At 41.3% G+C, this 26,813-nt stretch overlaps 2 protein-coding genes across 3 annotated transcripts in view; one reads left to right on the top strand and one right to left on the bottom strand.

The window, feature by feature from the left end:
• LOC130388855 (Fanconi anemia group A protein) overlaps nucleotides 1-26,813 on the bottom strand; it is a 98,894-nt gene that overhangs the window by 48,086 nt on the left and 23,995 nt on the right. The gene's annotated exons all lie outside the window — the stretch shown is intronic.
• On the top strand, nucleotides 18,031-18,956 carry LOC130388862 (putative gustatory receptor clone PTE03). Its single transcript, XM_056598428.1, has one exon. It carries the CDS (start codon nucleotides 18,031-18,033, stop codon nucleotides 18,949-18,951), a length of 921 nt encoding a protein of 306 aa, XP_056454403.1. The 3' UTR covers nucleotides 18,952-18,956.

The raw sequence follows: 26,813 nt of genomic DNA, 5'->3' as shown, positions 1-26,813 counted from the left end.
TTCCCTCGTCAAAGCGGGGTGTGGGGACTCTACTGTAAGCAATGCATATGGGCTATGTGTAATGGTACTTTCTATACTTCCACATGTAATATTTATTCTGTTTTCTTACACAAGAATATTGTCTATTTGTCTGAGGAGCTCCAGGGATTTCAGGACAGGAGCTCTTAACACGTGTCTCCCCCACCTAGTTATATTTCTGAACTTCACCATAATTGCAATGTTTGAAGTCATTCAAAATCGTTTTCCTTCTGGCATACCGCATATTGTTCGTCTTATAGTATCTCTCCTATATGTTGTGATTCCTCCTCTCTTCAATCCTCTAATTTATGGATTTAAAATGCAAGCGATATCTCAACGTCTTGTAGCACTATTCAAGCTGAAATAACTGTATTTGACAGACAACAGGCTACAAGAAAGAGGACTTTTAGAACGGGACGGGAGGGGAGTTTTTTGGGTGGTTTTGTTTTGCTCTCTTTTGCTCTTTTCTTTGCTCTCTCTTAACAACTCTCGACTATCCTTATTACAGGTCAGATATTTTAATATACATTCAAATATACATAGTATATGTTTAATAAAACCATGGGCTTTGTGTGCATTCGATTTTTCTTTGATTATGCTTTTGAACTGTCACTCAAAATAATAACTAGGGATGAGCATGATTAATCGACGATCGATTAATTGATCGTTAAGAATTTCGTCTATTACGTACATTTTTCCTAGATTAAACTAATGCAGTGTGCAATTAAACATTTTACCACACAGGGGCAATATTTAAATTTGCGGCTCCTCCCCCGCAATAACATCCCGCTTTGAACGGTGAACTCTTTACGCCTAGCAGCTATAAAAAGCTATAAAAACTATAAAAACTACAAAAACTACAAAATGACTATTAATGCAGGCTATGTGGAAAATGCGCCGACTTTGGCTCAGCCTGGCTCCACCCTCTTCCGCTACTTAGCTAAGATGGCTGCCGTTGAGTACGAAAAGTGTACATCGCCACACACTTCGCGATTTGACCGTTTTCAGTACACTTATTTTTGCCCGATCTGAATCGGAACGCCCTACGTACTCAAACTTAGACTAGTAAGTACGGATAGTATGGATATTGGAACACTGCGATGTAATCATGAAGCGGACGAGGCCACGGCGAAGTCTGGTGTGGGACCATTATGATTTAAAAAATGACTTCTTGGGGAGCACTATAGGCCTGCCACTCAAGGCGAGGTTAGCATCGAAGCAGAAATAGAGAACTTTCTGAGCCCCTGGATTGTGGAAAGTTGTTCCCCCGCCTTGCCAAGTTAGCACGGAGGTATTTGTGCATTATGGCAACGTCTGTCCCCTCAGAGCGGGTGTTTTCGGCGGATGGACTGACGGTCACCAGGCTGCGGTCGTGTCTGACCCCAGAGCATGTCAACATGCTCATCTTTCTGAACAAAAATCTGTAGACTGGTTGGTTAAGTTATAACATGATTGTTTTTTGGATATTATTGTCATTATCTTGCGAAGAAACTAGGGTTGTGTTTATTTTTAGTTATGTTTATGAGCACCGGCTTCGAGCTGCATGCTCCGTTGCTTAGAGCAGAGTAGCGCATAACTATTGAACGGATCTGGTTTAACTGAGTTGTTCATCTAATAATAAAGATCCCAATGAGGAAAACACGCTGCATTTGTATTTTCATTTCATTTAGAATATAATTTTTTATTTATTTTTTAGGTAAAATATTAATGATTAATCGACTAATTGATCGTTAATTCTCTCGATGATCGACTAAGACAACTTAATCGAATGCCCATCCCTAATAATAACTGCATACTGTTTAAAGTGAATGAAAATACGAGTGTATTAAAATACTTAAGTTAGATTTGTTTAGTCAATACTGATGTTGTAAAGTCTGTTATGTATGTTTCACTTTGTCATTTATAGACTAAAAGTTGCTAAAATAATCAGTCATCTCATCGTCCTCCTACAAAGCGATTTGACAGGTCTGCCAAGTATACAAATGTCCCACAGCATCTGATCTACAATAGCAGGGCTCCAGAGTGCGCCTAATTTGGGCGCACATGCGCCTAGAATTCGGGGTAGTGCAACCAAATATTTTATTTGGGCGCACCTGTGCGACTGAAAATGTATCTGGTATAATTATTTTTTTTATTTTTTTTACAGAGCAGTCTATTCATAAAATTGTAATGACCACGGAAGAGGCAGTGTATGAAGTATTGATTAGACAGCGGTTTATCATAAACCGTTGGAACACGCAAGACCGGTAACAATAGCAACACCGGTAAACAAACCCGCGAAGCCCAATCCAGGGGCCTGTACTACGAAGCTCGATTAGAGGGTTAGCGAGGTATGTTGAGCTGAAAGCCTGGGTTAGCTGTTCCATGAAAGTCGATCTCTTTAAGCGTTGCTGTATCACCATGTTGACTTACGCTCGCAACCAAACCTGGTCGGGAGCAGCTTTTTAGCGAGTCGACAGACCCTCTGGTCGGGAGCAGCTTTTTAGCGAGTCGACAGACCCTCTGTCTCTCCGGAGACAAGAGGGTTTTTCGGGACAGAACCGATCCCTTGGCATTGTCGATATTTTTTATGAGGGATACAGATTCTGCATTTATTTAAGGCATTTATTTAATGGTCAAAATATTATTAATCAATGGCGTAAATATCGACGGTGCAACCGGTGCAGCTGCCCGGTTGCCCCCCCCTCCCCATCAACAACTCAAAACTTGGGTGCACCATAAATACGTGCTGGTGCACCCAAATTAAAAACTTAGGCGCACCAGTGCACCCAAGGAAAAAGTTAGTCTGGAGCCCTGAATAGCCAATCTACAACCTTCTCAGAAATCTTCCACGCCCAGTCTTGTTTCCTCAGACTGTCTGCTTGTTTTCCTGTAGAAGGTCACTCGAGCAAGAATAGAGAGTGTGTTTCCACCGCCTCAGCTTTTTAGGTATTTCTCATTATTTTTCAGTTACAACTTTTCTTTTCCAATGTTAAAGATAAATACATTAGCATTGCCAAGGGTTAACCGACATTCTGACAAGTTTAGCTATTTTGACCCTGCCTACAGTCAAATTGTAATTGTTTCTCAAAAATGAACTATAGACTAGCAACACGTTTGCAATCAAACAGATTATGGTTGTGGAATAGTGGGTGTTCTGTGAATAATATTCTATTTAAAGTAAAATTTGTAAAACATGAATTTAGGGGCACGCCTGTTTGCCGTGGGGATTGGTAAACAAACAATGGTGCTCAATTCATCTCATTATCTATCTGAGCTAAAATTCCTGCAGAATTGTGCCTATCACACACTTAATTTGCTTGCACGACCCCTCCAATTCTGAGACCAAAGCCAGGACCAAACATCCTAACATGCCATGATAGTAACACATGTCTGGATATTGTAAGAAAGTTCTTCCCGTTACTACTGCGGAGCGTCACATTTACAATTTACCAAAATTCACCAGCAAGGGCCTCATACTAAGTGAATTCATTACTGACAATAATCTGGACTCTCTGCATAACTGAGACATGGCAAAAAACACAGAAATATTTTTCAACAAAATCAGACCACACCCCCTGGTTATGCATATATTGATAAGCCACGCCTCCGTGATCCTGGTGGTGGAATAGCCATATTTTTCAGACAAAGCATCACTTCAAGTACAATCTCCTTCCCGGCACCCCCTAATTTGAACATATTGTTTTTAAACTGTCTGGACCCAAACCCCTGGTTGCTGCAGTAATTTATCGCCCCCCCCCAAACCTAACTCAGCTTTCTTATCTGACCTGTCGAAACTCTGTGCCATCACTCCATCCATTCTGCTACTCTGTGACTTTAACATACATTTCGACTCCACTCCAAAACCTCTGAAGAACTTCTGGACATCATAAACATCTTCAACTTCATCCAACATGTTGATTTTCCAATCCATAAAAAAAGGACACACACTGGACCTTGTCTGCATCACCGGCATCACAATCAGCAATCTGTCCTGCTTCGATGTCACTATCTCTGACCACCTGGCTATCACCATGGACATTCTCATCCCCACACCACAAGTCAAACAAAAGCGCTCTAAAACTTTCTGGAATCTCAAATCCATCAATCCGTCCGTTCTTTCCTCCCTCTTGGCCGACACCATCCCTGACTCCGCCCTCTTCAAGAACGCCTCCCCTTTTGACCTGGTCGCAATATTTAATGAAACTCTCCTCCTGCCTCAATCAGCTCACTCAAATCAAAACTAAGATTGTCTCTTTCACTCACTCCACCCCCTGGTACACTGATAATTTTCATCACCTCAAATCCAAGGGCCGCCAACTCAAACGGCTAACCAATACAACTGGTCTCACTATCCACAAAGATGCCTACAAACAACACAAACAGCTCTACATGCCTAGTAACGGGGACGCTGGCGAGTCTAACGCCGCTCTGTATGGCTTGTTTTTATTCAGTATTTTCAATATTTCTCACGATTGCATTGAACATTTTGTCGTTTTTTTTTTGGTCTTTAGTAGTTTAGCTAAGTTTACTAGTTATATATAGTCACTTTTCGCTATTGTAAGTGCACCAGTTTTCTTTATTTTTACGTGTTTTATACGTGGAGTCGTACAGTTGGTGGACGCTGTTGCCTTTTGAACGCTGCTGCTGCTGCTGCTCACCGGAACGTCATTCTGAACATTATTTTTTCGCGATTTTCTTTTTCTTTTTCTTACTAGTCTTTTAACTTTTTATCATTTTTCTTTTGCTTACTTTCAACACCTTCTGTCTGAAACCCTTCTGGACCTCGGATCGGACTACAAAGTTAAGTTAAGTAACTGCGTCAGTTTTCTTGATTTATTTATTTAGTTCTGAACGTTAAACGTCTGCGTGTTTTGTTTTGTTTTGTGTTTTGTGCGTGGAGTCGTGCAGCTGTTGGTGCATGACACCTGCTGGCCGGCTAGACTGCTGCTAACCCCCGGTGCCGTCCAACTGGCTTCCCCGTCTCCAGCGTAGCTACAACCGGCTTGCTCCACTCCTCTGCCTCCGCTGTGCTGGCTCTGTGGCTTCACCATAATCGCCTGGATCTACCGCTGGCTTCTTCCGACTTCACAACCTGTGGATTTTTAACCTGTTCCTCTGGATTGCGCTGTTTGACTCTCACGTAACGAGCGCATCTCTGCCGCTCCGTTACTCGGTAACGGAGATGTTACGTCTACGGATCTTCTCAAGGACCCCCCGACCTCAGCTTGCATCCCACCACGACATTCTCAAACAACCAAAATACATCCACCGAGGCTCTGGACGGAATTTTCAGTACACTCACACCAGCAACAAAAACATCCGCCTCTTCTGGTCCACTGGGCCCCGCCCCCCTCCTCGCACAGCCTGTACGGTCAGTCCCGTCAATCACAGTGTACTGTCCCCTCTGCTCAAAGCAACCTGCTACACTCCACTCACCTGTCTGAAACTCTGTCTGCTGAACACCAGATCCCTCAGTAATAAGGCCCTTTTGATAAATGACTTTATTGTTGACCAGAGCCTAGACATTCTCTGCCTCACTGAGACCTGGCAACAACCAAATGACTTCTCCCATCTAAATGAGGCTGTCCCACCAGGTTTTTCTTTTAATAGTAAACCCCGGGTTAATGGGAGGGGGGGTGGCCTCGCTCTCCTCCATCGTGATAACATCAAAGTCACCACTGTCACAGTCCCCCTTCACTCCTCCTTTGAATGTCTAGCTGTAAAACTCTCAGGCCCCAAACCCACTATCATTGTCACCATTTACAGACCACCAAAACCCTCCGCCGTTTTCCTCAATGAATTCTCATCACTACTTACATCTGTATGTGCAATGTCCCCCACTGTTATCCTCCTTGGTGATTTGAACATCCACATTGACAACCCATCCTGTACTTTTGCTAATGACTTCACATCACTTCTGGACTGTCTTGGCATCACACAACATGTCAACCTCCCAACCCATAACAAAGGTCACATTCTGGATTTAATCTGCTGCACTGACATCACTCCCACTAACCTTGATGTCATTGATTTCCCCATCTCCGACCACAAAGCTGTACTTTTTGACATTCATACCCAACTACACAAAACCAAGGAACAACGGACCATCTCCTTCAGAAACATCAAACTTATCAACACAGTGTTTCCCCTAGAATTTTTTTTAGGCCCGGTGGTAAGAGCTGATAGTGTGATTTGTTATACATTTTGTTGGTTATTTCCATGTAAAACACTTGCTTAGCCATCACAAGTTGATAATGATTCAATAAACACGTTATTAACAATAAACTAATTTTATTTACAATACAATTTTTGGTGGTGCTGTCACACTAAATTTGTACCGGCTGCCAAATTTGTACCGGGCGCCAGGGCTGTAGTGGTCAAATTAGAGGTGGGTAAACTATGATTTTTTTGATCAGACCGACCTCGTCACAACGCAAAGTGTTGCGACTCTGTAAGGCTAGCCTGGCTATATTCCATTATGTTATCAATTAAAGTCATATTAAATCAATCAATGACAGTCAATGAATGTGTTTGTAGTTTATTCAAGTTATTCAAATTTCAACAGTAAAGAAAAGTATGTGTAGATTAAGAACTATCTATCTATGGCATGTGTGTATGTGTGTGTATTAGTATGCATGCTTTTCACAGTAGTACCCAGAGGGCCTCCTTGTCCTCCACGTCAGGTCCTGCCTTGCAGGGGCGTGTTCTGGAGTTCATGGCTCCCCTGTGCTTCACCAGCCAGGACTTCACATACGTGTTGGATTGAACTTTGTGGTGGCTGAGTGGTGGGCCATTCAGTTGAATAAACATCAAGGACGACACTGTGACCAAGTGCAGACTGCATCTCAGGGGGCACACTATGATGTTCATTAAGCTGAACCCCCTCTCACACTCAGCAGTGCTAACTGGAATGAGATGGTCGATATTCAGGAGTGGTGCAAGGTTTTCTGGAATGATGCTTGAGTTATCCTTAAAATCCCTATAGCCTTCAAGAATTTTTCTGTCATCAAGTCTGAACCTTTGGGCAAGTTGTTTCAACTTGGATTCCCCATACTGCTCCTCTAGGGAACAGGCCAGTTTGCTGGGAAAATAACTTTAAAGAAAATAAATAATAAAATAAAAATATTTATAATATATAAAATACAAATATTTATAAATATTTATATTTTTATTGGTTTAACCGCCAACCGCCCGAATTTAATTAAAATATCATCTTCAGTCTTAGGCTACTTTGTACTTGAGGCCTTTTTCGGGCATCTGTTGGAGTGGGAGCACTCGAAGGTCTCTTCAAAAATCGCCTGATATCCATGGCTAATTAATGACAGGTAGGCATGATAATCCACAACGCGCAGGGCCATGTGTTTACATACTTCCTGTTTACATATTTTCCTGGACCTGAATGGTGTCGCTGCCGCAGCCGCAAGGCACTGATTGGAGGGTCACAGACCATAATAGCATAGGCCTACAGCGCAGATGAAAATGATTCAGATTACAGCGTTTATTTGTTCAACAATATGAAACCTTGTCTTAGGTGTTTTAAAATGATGCTGAATTTATTTCCAATTATTCCAACGGCAGAATACAAGGCACAGGGAACTTTGAGGTGCGTAAACGCTATTTAGAGGTGCGTAAACGCTATGTCCTAAATTCCAGAGGTGCGTAAACGGCGTTTGCGTGCGTTTACCCTCCACTACAGCCCTGCCGGGCGCGTCATCCATATGTAATCCATTCCAAACCTGCCTGCAACAGATGATCGCGTCGTCCGTTGCCGTGCAGGTTTCAAAAAACATTCGCGCTCATTTTGCCAAAGACGAAACACATAGTACAGTTAACGGATCGCTAGATAACACTTGTTTTTACTTTATATTTGTATTGTATTTCATTTTTTAATCAAATTTTGTCAGGATTCTCGCATGGACTGTTGTTTTTGTCTCCCCCTACCTGTTGGAGTGTGATAATTCTGGACTTTGTTTATGTTTGGAGCCATGTGTTGGTCATGTGTCCGGGGTGACACCCATGTCCTTATTTGGGCGACTTCCTGCCTTTTGTTTGTGCCCTCCATTTTCTCTGTCCACCTGTCCCTCATTTTGCATTGATTGGTGGAGTATTTAAACGCTGCCCTTTCTGCTCACTTTGTCAGATCGTCACGTTAGGTACTGTTTTCTACCCGACTGCCACGTGAGTGCGACTAGCGTGAAGCTCTTTAAAGAGAGACTATAGTTTCTGTTCTTCCCGGTTTTGAACCCTGCCTGTTTGGATTAAGCCTTCTGCCTATCAGTTTTTGGATCTCTTGCCTGTAGCTGTCCGTCAGTATCTGTCTGCCTGCCTGCCCGTTTACGAACCCTGCCTGTACCTGGAATCTGATTTGCCCGCTGGACTGTATGGAAATAAACCCTTTTTGATCTGCTATTGATTCCCGTTCTGTGTCGTGACAAATTTAGCTAGTAAACAGTGTTTAAAGCGGGTTTCAAAAAACATTTGCGCTCATGTTGCCAAAGACGAAATAACATAATACAGAAAACGGATCGCTAGATAACACTTGTTTTTACTTTATATTTGTATTGTATTTCATTGTTTAATCAAATTTAGCAAGTAAACTGAGTGTTTAAAGCAGGTCAAGGACGAAATAGCACAATACAGATAACGGATCGCTAGATAGAAGGTTCGCGAATGTTCGTGAACCTTTCACGTCATTCGAAAGGTTCTGATCATCTGTTGCCGGGTAGGTTTGGAATGGATTACGTATTTGGCAGCCGGTACAAATTTAGTGTGACAGTGCCATGCTAATGATGATATAACTTAATGCTGTCAGATTGTCCGTTATGATGGGGCATAATCTGCGCACGCGCGACACTTTTTTTTCTTTTAATTTTTTTTTTTTTTTAATTTTTTTTTTTTTGGCCTGATGTTGGCCTGGCGGGGGCGCTCGTTGGCCTGGCGGCCCGCCAGGCCTGAACAATGGTAGGGGAAACACTGCAACACCACAGACCTCTCCACCATGATCAGCTCCTACCCCAACCCTCCCCCAGCTTCCTCCCTGACTGACCTGGTGACTCACTACAATAACTGCCTCTCCTCCTCCCTCACCACCCTGGCCCCCCTGAAAACCCGCTCAGTCTCATTCACCCACGCTGCTCCCTGGTTCACTCCTCATCTGCGCCAGCTCAAAGCCACTGGTCAAAGCATGTCTTCCGTCCATCTCCCCCATGATCACCAACATAATTAACTCCTCCCTCACTACTGGTACTGTACCCCCCACTCTCAAGCTGGCTGCCATCACTCCCATCCTGAAAAAACCTGGTGCTGACCCAACTGACCTTAACCATTACCGGCCCATCTCCAATCTCCCTTTCATCTCCAAAACACTTGAAAGGGTGGTTTCCGCACAACTACAGTCCCACCTCGACACAAACAATCTCCACGAACCGTTCCAATCTGGCTTCCGTCCAAAACACAGCACTGAAACAGCCCTAGTCAAAATCACCAACGACCTCCTCCTTGCAGCCGACTCTGGATTACTCACCATTCTCATCCTCCTCGATCTCAGCGCAGCATTCGACACCATCTCCCACCCTCTGCTCCTGGACCGCCTGGCTGGCATTGGTATCACTGGTTCTGCACTCTCCTGGTTTACATCCTACCTCACCGGCCGTCAACAATTTGTTCAACTAAGCAACCACAAGTCTGGGTGTTCAGGTGTCTCACTGGGTGTCCCCCAGGGGTCAGTCTTGGGTCCACTCCTGTTCACCACTTACCTCCTCCCGCAGGGCACACTCCTCCGTCACCATGGGGTCCATTTTCACTGCAACGCTGACGACACACAGGTCTACATCTCCACCAAACCCACCGCTGCCATCCCCCCCACCTCCCTCATCACGTGCCTGGAAGAGATCCGGAGCTGGTTGAGCAGGAACTTCCTGAAACTCAATGGAAACAAGACCGAGGCCCTGCTCATCGGATCCAAATCCACCCTCACTAAATCACAACACACCCCAGCTCCACTCATAATCATCGATGGATTCCCAGTACCCTTCTCCTCCAAAGTCAAGAGCCTCTGCGTCATCCTGGACAACACCCTCTCATTCGCACCCCATATTCACAACATCACCCGGACTGCATTCTTCCACCTCCGCAACATCGCCAGACTCCGCCCATCACTGACCCAATCCAGCACTGAAATCCTAGTTCACTCATTTGTCACATCACGCATAGACTACTGCAACGCCCTCCTCACCGGACTCCCCACCAAACTCATCAACAGACTGCAGATCATTCAGAACACAGCCGCCCGGATCATCACCCGCACCAAATCATCTGACCACATCACCCCTGTCCTCATCCAACTCGCACACAACATCTAACTGATCACTGTTTTGATTGTTTGTTTGTTTTGTTTTGTCTTGTTTTGTTTTATAAATTTTTTATTTATTATGTTTATTATTTATTTATTTATTTTTTCCACAATGTCTTGTTTTTTTAAACGATTTATGATGACTATATGCTCTGTAAGGTGACCTTGGGTGTCTTGAAAGGCGCCTCTAAATTAAATGTATAATTATTATTATTACAAAAACGCCCTCAACAGTGCATGCTCCTCCTACTACTCCTCCATCATACAATCAGGCAGCAACAACGCCAGGAATCTGTTTTTCACCATAAATAAACTTCTTAAACCTATGGACACCATCTCCAACTCCTTCAATGTCAGTAAATGCATCTCATTCCTCTCACACATCCAAAGAAAAATTATACACGTTCAACTGACGGCCTCAGTTCTCTACCTGCATCCTGGATCTAATGCCCTCAACCCTAGCCATGGCCTGTCTCCCCATACTCTTTCCCCTGATCACCTCAGCTATAAACTCCTCTCGGTTCTAGTCCCCCCCGCCCTCAAACTCGCTGCTGTCACAAATATTCCTGGACTTGACCCTGAAACACTGAGCAATTTCCGACCCATCTCATATCTCCCCTTCCTCTCGAACAATTTTAGAAAGAACCGTTGCCTCCCAGTTAAAATCACACCTCGACGACAATAACCTCTACGGACCTTTTCAATCCGGCTTCCGCTCGAGACACACCACAGAAACAGCTATTTTGAAAAGGTCACAAATTACATTCTTCTCTCTGCTGACTCTGGTTCCCTCTCCATCCTCATCCTTCTTGACCTCTACGACGCCTTCGATACCAACAACCACTCCATCCTCATCTCCCTCCCCCAGTCCTCACTTGGCACAACTGGCACCTCTCTAAACTGGTTCATTTCCTAACTCATTGACATACGCCAATTCAATTCAACTGCAAATACCCCACTTCCCCAGTCACTCATGGTATCCCCAAGGCTTCTGTACTCGGTCCCCTACTTTTCATTATCTACATTCTCCCACTTGGTCAAATCCTCAGCCAACAAGGCCTCCGTTTTCACTGCCACTCAGATCTACCTCACCACCAAGATCATCTTTGCAGCAACCCATTGCACCCCCACCACCTGCCTCACTGATTTCAAAAAGTGGCTGCAACACAACTTCCTCCAACGAAACTGCAATAAATCTCTCCCCCGCTCCACCCAGGACCTCTCCCTCAATATTGATGGCATAATTGTCCCCCCTTTCACTCTCGTCCGCAACCTAGGTATCATCCTTGACCCCACCCTCTCATTCCTCACCCATATAAACCAGATTACAAAAACAGCCTTCTTCCACCTCATCACTCGTCTCCGTCCTTCCCCATCACTCTCAGCCGCCGAATCTCTGGTCGGCAGCTGAGAGTGCATTCATTTCATCCCGCCTTGATTACTGTATCTCCATCCTATACAGATCATCAAAACACATCCTTAATAAACTGCAATATGGTAAAAATCCTGCAGCCCGTACGCTCACTTCGACCCGCCACTCAGACCACACCCCTGTACTCCACGACCTCCACTGGCTTCCCGTCAAATACCGGATTGATTTAAAAATACTTCTCCTCACATCCGCAATGCCAACACTCTTTCATCATTCAAAACAGCCCTCAAAACACATATTTTCACCCTTGCTAATAACTTTTAGACTTTCTGTTTTGTGTTTGTGTTTTGTTTTTAATTTTGATTAGTATGATTTAGCTGCTATTGTGAAGCATCTTTGAGCATTTTGAAAAGCGCTATATAAATATGATGTATCATTAATATTATTATTAGAGCTGTCAGTTAAACGCGTTATTAACGGCGTTAACGCACACCAATTTTAACGGCGTTAATTTTTTAAACGCGCGATTAACGCACATTATTATTAAAAATAATAATAATGGGCTCAAAACAAAGAAGCAGTAGCCTGACTGCTATGTTCAAGGCATATCTTTGTATGTTCTTGCATTATAGGCTTTTTTTTTGTACCGTCCTGTTTTGATCAGTATATGCCAATGTTGTTATCAATAAAAAAACATTTGCAAGGCAAGCCGATGCACTTCTCCATGTTGATAAGAGCATTAAAATTAGAAGAATTAATGGGACAAAGAATTCAAGGGATATTTAGCATAGAAAAAAAAGTATGATTAATCGCGATTAATCGTGAGTTAACTATGGCATTAATGCGATTAATCGTGATTAAATATTTTAATCGCTTGACAGCCCTAATTATTATATTATAATTATTATATGGATTTGATATTTTTTACAACCATTATGTGTTTTGTGTAAGCTCTAAACAGAATACAAATGAGCTAATCATATAACAAAGGCATATCATTGAGCGAATAAAAAATACTACTTTTAAAATAAACTGAAATTTAACAACAAACAAAAACATGCATAAATTAGTATACATGATGCAATAATATATTATCGTGAAAGATCTAGGTCGATCCTCTTGGGTAAAACTGGACATGAAGGAGTGACTATAATAAGATCCAATAAAATGAGCAAACCGTCAAACATAGACTGCTGTAAAAGCTCTCAAGGGCTTGATAACAGAAGCAACCTGTACCTATATTTCTAGAACAGTTCCATATCTCTTCTTTAGATATCCTATGTGCACTGAGGCAAAGAATAGAGCAGAAGGACAATACCTTAATTGCACTCAAACATTGATTCCAGATGGATGTTAATTACAACAATACATATCTTATACTTGGTGGGCATGTACAGCTTTCAAAATATAGATATATATATTTCTCAATCACTCTCCTGCTCTTCATTCTAATTATCTGCAGTAATACCGTTGTTTTATATGTCATCTATGTACATGAAAGCCTTCACAAACCCATGTATATTTTTGTTGCTGCTTTGCTAATGAACGCCCTTTTTGGAAGCATAACCATCTATCCGAAACTTCTTGTTGATCTTCTGTCAGCAAAGCAAACTATATCCCGTCCTGCCTGCCGGTTACAGAGCTTTTTAATATACGTGTATGCTGCTTCCGAATTCACACTGTTGTCAGCGATGGCTTTTGATAGGTATGTATCCATTTGCAGACCTCTCCAATACCACTCCCTTGTCAGGACCCAAACTGTTAAATTAATTTTGGTTTTAGCCTTTTGTTTACCTTGTTGTAAAATTGGAATAGCTATTATATTGTCAACTAATATAGGTCTATGCAAGTTTGTGTTGATGAGAATTACTTGTGATAACTATTCCCTTGTAAAAGCGGGGTGTGGGGACTCTACTGTAAGCAATGCATATGGGCTATGTGTAATGGTACTTTCTATACTTCCACATGTAATATTTATTCTGTTTTCTTACACAAGAATATTGTCTATTTGTCTGAGGAGCTCCAGGGATTTCAGGACAGGAGCTCTTAACACGTGTCTCCCCCACCTAGTTATATTTCTGAACTTCACCATAATTGCTCTGTTTGAAATCATTCAAAATCGTATTCCTTCTGGCATACCGCATATTGTTCGTCTTATAGTATCTCTCCTGTATGTTGTGATTCCTCCTCTCTTCAATCCTCTAATTTATGGATTTAAAATGCAAGTGATACGTCAATGTCTTGTAGCACTATTCAAGCTGAAATAACTGTATTTGACAGACAACAGGCTACAAGAAAGAGGACTTTTAGAACGGGACGGGAGGGGAGTTTTTTGGGTGGTTTTGTTTTGCTCTCTTTTGCTCTTTTCTTTGCTCTCTCTTAACAACTCTCAAATCTTACCTTCAAACACCTTGAAGAATTGTCATTTATTATGAGACTTAAATAATATCCTTATTACAGGTCAGATATATTAATATAAATTCAAATATACATAGTATATGTTTAATAAAACAATGGGCTTTGTGTCCATTCGATTCGATTTTTTTTTGATTATGCTATTGAACTGCCACTTAACATAATAACTTCATGATGTTTCAAGTGCATGAAAATACAACTGTAAAATACTTAAACAGGGTATATGCCGCAATCATAGAGATGAATTTATTACCTTTTACTACCTTTTTTACTACCTCCACAATATTTTTTACTACCAACACGACATCAAGCAGCGGGGCGGGGGGTATGCAAAGCACCACTTACTACTTACTATGAGGTATAAATGTGACACTGCCGCGATCCCTGTAGCCCTAGTAATGCTGCTGTTGCTAGCACCGCAAAACGACAACAAAGAGAGTAGAGGTCTTCACTCCCGCAGGACGCGACGCAAAATAGTGCAGCGCGGGACAAAAAATGAAAGCTCATTGCGGGAGCGGGCGTGATGATAGAGGTGCATTTGCGGGTGCGGGATGATACACTGCACTCCCGCAAATCAAATATGAGGGTAAAGTAAAATATACAAATTATCATGAAGCCCTCATCAATAAGCAAAACCTACTTTTCCAACAACTTTTCCTTCATGGTCGAAGCAGCAGCTGATTCTTTTACCTATCATTTTTCATTTAGACGTGCTGGTACCGACCTGCAGTTTTTATTTTTTTAATATGTGACTGTTTCAGTTGTTTCAGTTACCGAGGCCTATTTAATGTTTTGTATGGTTGAAAACATGCAGGCTTACCAAGAAATATGTCACCAATACTGGTAGCCTAATGAATTATGTGCTCGCTCGTTTTTTCCAAGCCAATGGACAGGCCTTTCCTGAGACAGAAAGTAAACATCCATCCTTGCGGGCATTTGCGGGCGGGAGCGGGATATAATATCATAGATGCGGGCGGGAGCGGCACTAAAAATTACAGCTCTTTGCAGGAGCGAGTGGGAGCGGCACTGTACAAGGCGAGAGCGGGAGTGAATATTGTGTCCCGCGCAGACCTCTAATAGATAGCTGCTCCCCCTTCGCACGAAGCCGCTGCTGGTGAATGCTTGTTGTGTGATTTTATCGCTTTAATGCCGTTCCATGTCACATTGATCGTTCTTTTGCACAATGAGCAAAAAGCTTCTCGGTCATTTCCCATCACAGGTTTCAGCCAGTCTTTAAATGTCGGGTCGTCAACCCATGTTTGCGAAAACTTGCATTTACCCATTCTCTCATAGAGCTAGAAACTCAGCCGTACAGAACTCTGAGGGGAAAAGGTGGAAAATGTTGCTGGTGTTAAACCGAATTCTGCGTCCCACCGAAAAGTGTGACCCCAGGGGGCGCCGTTGTACATTTTCTGCAACATGCACGTGGATTATAACAAAAACATAATTAAAACATAAGATCTCCGGTGGGTCTTTCTTTTCTTGATACTAACATTAATTCTAAACAGCATTTTACACAGAAGCCTACAATAGGAAGTTCTCAAAGGTAAATCAGCGGAATTTAACCATGACTGTAGCTTTTTATGGGTAAAGAAGCAACGGTGAAGGACCCTACTGAATGCCCTATCCATTGTATGGGTCGGTGAAATGCTAATCAAATGAAGCAAATGTATTTATTAAGCATCTTTAATAAAAAGGTAATTGGTTGGGGGGATCTTATGTTTCAAGTATGTTTTTGTCATGCCTGTCTACGCTTCAAACTGGTGCATATTGCAGAAAATATGCAACAGCGCCCCTTGGGGTCACACTTTTCGTTGGGTCGCAGAATTCGGTGTAACACAGGCGTCGCTATAGCAACCAGCGACGCCAACTCTAACTGCTACTCAGTTCAGGTCCTGTTAGCACCGTAAACTGTATTTTTTAGGCTAGATGAAGTTAAAACATGGAAACAAAAAATTGGAAACTCATTTTATATTGAGGTGGTGGTGAAAAATGTACTACCAAGTCAAATTGCGTTTGTTACCTTTTACTACCTTTCAAGGGCCTTAATTTTAAATTTTATTTTTTACTACCTTTTACTACCGCGCGGACACCCTGTTAAAATACTGTAGCTCTTTACACACGCATTCTGACGAGTACTGAGAAAAATTAAAAATCAAAAGAAAAATCAAAAAGTGTTAAATGCATGTGATGATCACAGATAATGACATAAAAGTGAAATATATAGTTCAGTACATCAAAAACTTCAAATTGCAAAGATGGTGCCAAAATGACCAATTTAGAGAGTCTGCCTAAATAGTCATTACTAATACCTCTGTAATTTTGCTCTGCTTAACTTTATGATGATCAAACTTTGCAGAGATAATGTTCACGCCTTTGATTTGATTTCGAATTTTAGCTTCATCAGCATAATTTCAAAGAGATATTCATAGAAGAAGTGTGATTTTTTTGGGCGGAATTTAAATCTGTCATTCATGCTTGTGTGCCAACTTAATTTACTCTAAGCCAGTGACATAAATACAGATACTTACACATCTGAACACATTTCACAAGTGTTCCCTTTATAATGACACCACAATTATTCAAATAGACCTTGTAGATGCAGAGATATTCTCTTTTCATTTTGGGCATGTCATTTTCGAGCAGAAACCTAAAAAATAGGCTGGAGCTTAACAGGTTAAAGCCATCAACAACCTGGCCCCTCGCTGCCTCTCTAACCTTCTCCACGCCATACCCCTGCCCGTTGTCTCAAGTCCGCTGATGTCAACCGTCGCCAACCCATCGGGACCAATCTCCGGTCCTGGGGAGACAGAGCCTTTGCTGCAGCCCCCCCCCCCCCTCTGGGATGCCCTCCCCAACGACATCCACAATGTCAACACTGTCAACATTTAAAACAGCCCTCAAAACACACCTTGCTTTTAACTTTTAAACTTTCTGATTTGCTTGTTTTTGTTTTGTTTGTTATTTTGATTAGAATGATTTAGCTGCTATTGCGAAGCGTTTTTGAGCATTTGGAAAAGCGCTACATACATTTGATGTATTATTATTATTATTACATGGATTTGATATTTTTTACAAACAACATGTGTTTTGTGTATGCTGTACAAAGAAATAAAATATGAGCTCATCATATAACGAAGGCATATCATTGAGCTTACAAAATACTTTTTAAACAAACTGAAATTAAACAATAAACAACCCCATCGGGACCAATCTCCGGTCCTGGGGAGACAAGAGCCATTGCTGCAGCCCCCCCCCTCTGGGATGCCCTCCCCAACGACATCCACAATGTCAACACTTTTAAACTTTAAACTTTCTGATTTGTTGTTTGTTTTTGTTTTGTATGTTATTTTGATTAGTATTATTTAGCTGCTATTGTGAAGTGTCCTTGAGCATTTGAAAAAGCGCAACATAAATTTGATGTATTATTATTATTATATGGATTTGATCTTTTTTACAACCAACATGTGTTTTGTATATGCTGTACAAAGAAATTAAATATGAGCTAATCATATAACGAAGGCATATCATTGAGCGTACAAAATACTACTTTTTAAACGAACTGAAATTAAACAATAAACAAAAACAAAAAGTATACATGATGCAATAATATATTATCCTGCAAGATTAAGATCTAGGTCCATCCTCTTTAGTTAAAACTGGACATGAAGGAGGGATTATAATGAGATCCCCTGAGAATTAGAAAAACAATAAAATGAGCAAACCGTCAAACAGACTGCTTTAAAAGCTCTCAAGGGCTTGATAACAGAAGCAACCTGTACCCATATTTCTAGAACAGTTCCACATGTCTTTTTTAGATATCCTTTGTGCACTGAGGCAAAGAAAAGAACAGAAGGACCATACCTTAATTGCACTCAAACATTGATTCCAGATGGATGTTAATTACAACATTACATATCTTATACTTGGAGGGCATGTACAGCTTGCAAAATATAGATATTTATATTTCTCAATGACTCTCCTGCTCTTCATTTTAATCATCTGCAGTAATACCGTTGTTTTATATGTCATCTATGTAAACGAAAGCCTTCATAAACCCATGTATGCTTTTATTGCTGCTTTGCTGATGAACTCCCTGTTTGGAAGCATAAGCATCTATCCAAAACTTCTTATAGATCTGCTGTCAGCAACCCAAACTATATCCCTTCCTGCCTGCCAGCTACAGAGTTTTTTAGCATACGTGTATGGTGCTATTGAATTCACACTGTTATCAGCGATGGCTTTTGATAGGTATGTATCCATATGCAGACCTCTCCAATACCACTCCCTTGTTAGGACACAAACTGTCAAAATAATATTGTTTTTGGCCTTTTGTATACCTTGTGTTGAAATTGGAATTGCTACTATTTTGTCAGCTAATATAGGTCTGTGCAAGTTTGTGTTGATGAGAATTACTTGTGATATCTATTCCCTTGTAAAAGCGGGATGTGGGGACAAAACTGTAAGCAATACATATGGGCTTATTGTAATGGTACTTTGTACACTTCCACATGTAATATTTATTGCGTTTACTTACACAAGAATATTGTCTATTTGTCTGAGGAGCTCCAGGGATTTCAGGAGAGGAGCTCTTAACACGTGTCTCCCCCACCTCTTTATATTTCTGAACTTCACCATAATTGTTATGTTTGAAGTCATTCAAAATCGTATTCCTGCTAGCATACCCCATATTGTTCGTCTTATGGCGTCTCTCCTGGGTGTTGTGATTCCTCCTCTCTTCAATCCGCTAATTTATGGACTTAAAATGCAAGCGATATCTCAATGTATTGTAGCACTATTCAAGCTGAAATAACTGTATTTGACAGACAACAGGCTACAAGAAAGAGGACTTAAGAGGTTTTTTTGATGGTTTTGTTTTGCTCTCTTTTGCTCTTTTCTTTGCTCACTCTTAACAACTCTCAAATCTTAACTACAGTACCTTGAAGAATTATCATTTATTATTAGACTTATCTAATATCCTTATTATCGGTCAGATATGTTAATATACATTCAAATATACATAGTATACGTTTAATAAAACAATGGGCTTTGTGTGCATTCGATTTTTCTTTGATTATGCTTTTGAACTGTCATTCAACATAATAACTGCATACTGTTTCAAGTGTATGAAAATACAAGTGTATTAAAATACTTAAGTCAGATTTGTTTAGTCAATACTGATGTTGTAAACTCTGTTACGTATTTTTCACTTTGTCATTTATAGACTAGAAGTTGCTAAAATTATCAGTCATCTCCGTCCTCCTACAAAGCGATTAGACAGGTCTGCCAAATATACAAATGTCCCACAGCATCTGATCTGCAATAGCCAATATACAACGTTCTCAGAAATCTTCCTCGCCCAGTCTCGTTTCCTCTGACTGCCTGTCTGTCTGCTGGTCTGCCTGTAGAAGGTCGCTCGAGCAAGAATAGAGAGTGTGTTTCTAACGGCACAGCTCTTTTTCCATGTTCAAGATGTAAACATTAGCATTGCCAAGGGTTAACCGACATACTGGCAAGTTTAGCTATTTTGACCCTGCCTACAGTCAAATTGTAATTGTTTCTCAAAAATTAGCTATAGACTAGCAACACATTTGCAATCAAAGAGATAATGGTTGTGGAATATTGGTGTTCTGTGAATAATATTCTATTTAAAGTAGAATTTGTAAAACATGAATTTAGGGGCACGCCTGTTTGCTGTGGGGAATGGTAAATAATGGTGCTCAATTCATCTCATTATCTATCTGAGCTAAAATTCCTGCAGAATTGTACATATCACACACTTAATTTGCTTGCACCGACCCCTCCAATTCTGAGACCAAAGCAAGGACCATACATCCTAAAATGCCATGATAGTAACTCGGGCTGCAACTAACGATTATTTTAATAATCGATTAATCTGTTGATTATTTTTTCGATTAATCGATGAATCAGATAGAATTTTTTTTTTTTGGAATTGCCGCATCTTTATTCATAAACTGAACATTACTTCAAATTCACAGTGCAGACTGAAGTGTAAAAACACCAGGTTATTGCTCCAACGTCCCGGAACTATTAAAAGTAATATTAAATAATAAAAAGATTAAAAAAACATAACTGGGATAACACAAAAAAAAACATACAATGTATGATATACTTTTATATGTATGTAAGGGATGTCCATGGTTAACCAGTCAAACCTATTGATACCATTTTCGAGGCTCCTTGAAATAGAACTTGTAATATTGCTTTAATTGCTGATAAGATGATGGTAGTTCAAGATAGGACATTAAACAGGTCATAATTCTATCTTTACTATCTATTTTATATTACTGGGAAAACAAGTTTTCACCAAAATCTAAATTATTATTATTTTTTTACTGCTGCATTTGAACGCATCAATCGTATTTCTGAGCCGACCTGAACACATCACATTTGACACTGTTTGTGAACATTGGTTAGTTGTTTTTTCAACTAACCAATGGTTAGTTGATTCTTATTTTTTTTTACTGCTGCATTTGAACTAGGGATGGGCAAAATTATTATTTTCCGGGAACTAGTTCTTTCAGTTCAGTTCACTATAACGATTTGTTTATTTGATTCGGTCGTTTTGATTCGTTCGTTACGTCAGATTACGTCTTAAAAGAATAAAAAAATAAAAATACTTTTTTATTTTTTTTTATTTGTCATGGGTCTAGATAGGACCTTTAAGACCGCGGTCCGCCGTTTGGAGATGCCTGCTATATAGTATAACCGAACGTCCCACCAATATTTATACCACTTGCTTACTCTCTATATTTTTTTTCTCTATAGTTTTACATTTATAATTTTATTTTACTTTACATTTAATTCTTCATTGTTCAGGCATTACAGAACTTGCATGGTCATAAATAAAGAATACGAACTGCAGTTTAATTTCTTTGCTTGTTCTTAAATTGACGTAGAATGGAGCAAAGACTCCTGGGATTGGGAAATGCGTTTATCCAATAAACAGATGGAGGTCAAGTCTATTTTCGAAAAAATGTAGGGGGATATATGAGTGGCCCCACGTCGAATGGTATGACCCAAGATACGTCAGACAGAGAAAGCGCGCATATTCGACGGTACCGCCTTGTCATTTGTTTACCCAGGTGCCATTGCAACACCATTGCTACCTCTCATTGGCTGAATATTTGAGAACGTTGTAGACTCAATCAATATAAGTCGCGGGGAGACGGAGCTCTGTTCGTTTGTATATTTTATTTACGTGACCATATTTTTGGTTTATGTTAAAAAAAAAGAATCAAAGAACCAGTTCTTCTTGTTTTGGGGAACCAGTTCTTGTCGTTCACGTTCGGGATTCGTTCGTTGTAACGAATCGGTCGCGACCGACTCATCCCTAATTTAACGCATCAATCATATTACTGAGCCAACCTGAACACATTTGACATCGTTTGTGACCATTGGTTAGTTTTTTTATTTAAGCTAGCTAGCTCTATATCTAGGGATGGGAATCGAGAACCGGTTCTTGTTCAGAACCGGTTCCGAGTCAACCGATTCCTTGGAATCGTTAGCAAGCCTGCTTAACGATTCCGCTTATCGGTTCCGGTCGCGGTAAATGCGTCGTGACGTCACACACACGCTGCTTTGATTTGGTTCAGAACGCAGAAAACATGTCGCCGCCGAGGAAGAATCGCATTGTGCGTTCACACCAAACGCGACAAGATCCCATACAAAGTAAACGTAGAGACACGTATAAGGGCGAGTTTTTCGCGGGAGAAAACCGATGACAAGTTTTTGTCGTGATGACAGCCAATCAGCGTTCAACAGCGTGATAACTGAGTGACATGTGTAACTTAACAGCCAATCCGCGTTCAGCCGTCAAACTCAGTGCAGCAGTCCGGGTGAACCGCGGAATGGAGGAGAAAGTGATTGTTGCAGTTTGCGACTCCCGGAGCTCTATATATAATAGTATATAATATATTATATACTATATTATAATTGTATATATAATATCACGGCCAACAGCTCTGTTGCCTCCGGATGGCCGTAGCGTGGGGAGCTCTCATAGGGATTGGGCTTCTCGGGGTTTGTTTACCGGGATTGCTATGGTTTCCGGTCTTATGTGTTCCAACGGTTTATTAGGTAGGCCCATCTAATAAATCTCTGTCTAATCAATGCTTCATTTTGTTTATGTCAGTTTAATTTTGTTACAAGTTGAATGCAAATGAGCACTGTTAGAATTCCAAAAGGCACAAGCTCTTACTTGGCTGTTTTCAGTCTGTGTTTTTAGTTGTATGGCACATAATGATGGCATTTGGGCTTAAAAAGCGAACATATATTTTTTCTTCTAGACCAATTGATTTGAAAATGTACAATTTCCTAATACTAGAAGCACTTCTGATCAGATATTAAAGAGGTGTAATGCAAACAAACACATTTATACTTATTTTCTCACCCAATGAGAATCGATAAGAGAATCGATAAGGAATCGGATCGATAAGCAGAATCGGAATCGGAATCGTGAAATTCTTATCAATTCCCATCCCTATCTATATCCTGCAGATTTTAACGTGGATTTAAAAACTGCATCACTATTTTTAACTGACGGGACTTTCGACACCGTCCGGTTGTGTAATTACTACCGCTGCTTTGAATGACTGTTGATGCACGCGGTGCCGACTCCGAGCCCGTCTGCACAACGTCTGCACTCTGTAGCAGCAGCAGCTGACAGTTTTCGGTTGGACTAGATGGATACAGAGTTGAAGGAGTTTTTTTAACCCAAAGACAGTGAAGGTACAACCCTTTTATGTAGGCCTACAGTCCAGTTTTAAGATATGACCAAAATACAAGCTATGGTCGCTCATACTAAAGCTCGCTGTGTGCGTGCATAAACCGTGAACCAACCTGTCGGCGGCTGGCTGTAAACAGTGCTGCGCCTATGAGTAACTTATTTATCGCGCGACACAACGAATCAACAACCAAATTTGTTGCCAACGCATTTAGTAATCGATTTTTATCGATTTGTTGTTGCAGCCCTAATAGTAACACATGTCTGGATATTGTAAGAGAGTTCTTACCCTTACTACTGCGGAGCGTCACATTAGGGTCTATGGCGTGACATTATTTTTTATGGTTCACCTTAACCTTTTCAGAGACGCAATGGCTAATGAATTTGAACGCTATATACCGGTACTGTAATTTTCTGGTTAGAAATACCACAATAATGTCTTGAAACTTTTAATTAACAGCTGATATGGTGTTAATTATAAAAATCGGGGAACGATATGAGCTACCTCCACGTGGTGTTCCCTGGACAACGTCTCTGGACAACGTCTCTGACGGCTAACTGCTCATAAACCAGTCCCTTGCAGCTTCAATTCACTCTCAACATCATGGAATAGCCACGCTAGTGAAAAATGGACACACCTACTCCATACTGGATTCCTCGCATAGCAGCGATCAACAATGGATTGCTGTATCAATCGGAGATACCACAGTGGTAAATGTATACAAACCACCAAAAACAAGTTTCTCCAACCTGCCGGTCTACGACCATCCTGTTATCTACTCTGGCGACTATAACTGCCAAAACGAACAATGGGGTTACAAATACACAACACCAGACGGAGAAGCACTTGCAAACTGGGCATCCACCAACAACTTAACACTCCTCTACGACAGCAAACAACCATGCTCCTTTACCTCTGGCCGATGGCAAACCGGCACCAACCCTGACCTGGCCTTCTGCAGCTCCCAAGATCGCTCTACAGCACAGCGTACTGTTATCAGTAAGTTCCCACACTCACAGCATAGACCTTCTCTCATCACCCACCCAGCTCTTGTAACTCCAACTACATCAATGCCACAGTCTAGATGGAATTTCAAAAAAGCAAACTGGGACATTTTCAGAGAAGAACTTAACAAACACCCCCCACTAGACCTAGCAGAACAAGACCAATATACTACCTACAAGCACTTTAGCAACTCCATCATAAACGCAGCAAAAGCAAGCATACCTCGTGGCCACCGCAGAGCAGTGTTGGGAAAGTTCACTTTCTACGTGAACTAGTTCAAAGTTCAGTTCACAAATTTTAAAATGAACTAGTTCAGTTCAACGTTCATAATTCAACATTTTGAATTAAGTTCACAGTTCCAAAAAATGAACTAGTTCATAGTTCTTTTTTTCAATATGTTGCTGTGAGCTATTCGTTTTTTCCGGTATTTTGAACATTGAGCCCGCTTTTTGGTTTGTCTAGGATATAATAGAGTGGTTGAATCAAGTATCGTAGCGAAATACAGTTTCTATCCTGTTTTATTGCACATTTAGCGCATTTTGTAAATCCCATTGATTTCTGTTGGAAGGCTCATTGCTTGTTGGCCGGAAACGTAAAGGCGGGGGGGTTCACGTTTGGTTGTAGTCTTTTTGCTCGGTTCTATCCCTACTGTTGACACGGAGAACCGAGTGAAAAGACTACAACCAAACGTAAACAGCCCCCTTTTCCGTTTCCGGCCAACAAGCAATGAGGCATTCTAGTCCGCTGAGCTATGAGCCAGAGAATTAACGTTATGGATTGTACATATTCATAATTCGAAATTCGTCTCAGCCTTTACACCACAGATACTATAGGGTCTAAAGCATATAACCGCGTTGTCTCATTACAGTTGAATTCATTTTTCCACAATTTAACAGCTATCGTTTTGAAAAAGAATCACTGCTCCATTCGTTTCAATGGGAATCGGCGTCGCAATACTTTCAACATAAAGTGTACATATTTATAATTGGAAATTCGTCCCAGCCTTTATACGACAGATACTATAGGGTCTATAGCATATAACCGCATTTTCTGATTACAGTTTAATGTAACAGTAAACTGAACTCACCGCAACTTCAAATTAACCACATGGAGAGTAGCATGGCAACCGGTCAAACAACACGGCGTTCTGCGCGCGCATCCGCCGCGTTGATAAACAAATAACCCCCATATTGAACGAAGTTAAACTAAGCTAGCGTCCCGTTCACAGGCACCAGAATGAACGAGTTCACAGTAACGTTCATCAGGCAATAATACAGTACGTTCAGTTCACGTTCGCCCAAAATATGAACGAGTTCATGAACTACCGTTCAATGAACGCGTTCGGACACAACACTGCCGCAGAGTATATGTTCCTGGCTGGGATGAAGAATTTGAAACATATGCTCTTCTCCATGACAATGCAACCTCCTACGAGGAATCCCAAGAAGCTGCCACCGCTCTCCTCAACCATCTTGACAACCGACGCAGAGAGAAATGGATAGAAGAAACTGAAGATATTAACTTCACACACTCCAGCAGACAAGCGTGGAGCAAACTGAACAGGCTAATTGGAAATGTCAAACCTTTCACCTCACAAGCTCCAGTTAAGGCCAATGACATAGCTAACAACCTGATAAATAATGGGAAGTTCAATACACCAAACAAAGACTTTACCTTCAAGATCAATAGACACTTGAAAGAAGCATGGAACGCACCATCAGCTGACCAAGATCTGTGCTCTGACTTCTCCATGGCTGAGGTCAAAGCAGCCATTGCCACACTCAAACAAAACAAAGCTCCAGGACCAGACTCCCTACACCCAGAATTCTTCCAACACCTCCCAGAACTGACCCTACTATGGCTGAAGAACTTTTTCAACACGTGTCTCAGGACAGTGAAGATCCCAAAGATCTGGCGCACCGCCAAAATAGTTGCCATACTCAAACCAAACAAACCAGCTGAAGATCCAAAAAGCTACCGACCAATTAGCCTACTCTGCATCAGCTTCAAACTCCTTCAAAGACTGATCCTCAACCGCATCTATGACACCGTTGATGAGAACCTCCCTAAGGAACAAGCCGGTTTCAGAAAAGGCTACTCTACCACTGACCAAGTTGCCCGACTTACTGAGGATATCACAACTGCATTTCAATGCAAAGAAAAGGCTGGTGCAGTATTTGTAGACCTGAGTGCTGCATATGACACCATATGGCATCGTGGCCTTGCCTTGAAGCTGCTACAAACAATACCAAGCAAACACATGGTAAAACTTATCATGCAGATGACGACAAACAGAAGCTTCACACTGCACATCGACCATCAAAAAAACAAAAAGAAAATGCTAAAGAATGGCGTGCCCCAGGGATCTGTTCTAGCTCCAATCTGCTTCAACATCTATACCTCGGATTTACCAAAAACAAGCAGCAAAAAATACACCTATGCAGACGACATCGCACTCCTAACTACCGGAACTTCCTTTAGCTCACTAAATGACACCTTAACTGATGATCTTACTAATCTGAACAAATACTTTATCAACTGGCGACTGAAAATGAATGAAACCAAAACTGTCAGCAGCACCTTCCATCTTGCCAACCGACTAGCCAACATCCAACTAGAAGTCAAATGTGCAGGAAACACCATCCCATTTGAAAAGTCACCAATATACTTGGGTGTTACTCTGGATAGAACCCTAACCTATAAACAACACCTCCAGCAAGTCAGAGCCAAGGTGGAAGCAAGAAACTGCCTCATTCACCGTCTCTGCGGAACCTCGTGGGGAGCAAGTTTCCCTGTACTCCGGACTGCTACTCTAGCACTGGCCTACTCAACAGCAGAATACTGTGCACCTATTTGGTGCAAATCCACTCACACCTCCAAGCTTGACACAGCCCTCAACCACAGCATGCGGATAGTTTCAGGA

The sequence above is a fragment of the Gadus chalcogrammus genome, chromosome 9, assembly GCF_026213295.1.
Source record: "Gadus chalcogrammus isolate NIFS_2021 chromosome 9, NIFS_Gcha_1.0, whole genome shotgun sequence".
NCBI lineage: Eukaryota > Metazoa > Chordata > Actinopteri > Gadiformes > Gadidae > Gadus > Gadus chalcogrammus.
The sequence above is the reverse complement of the archived record's forward strand: the minus strand, read 5'-3'. Positions and strand labels throughout refer to the sequence as shown.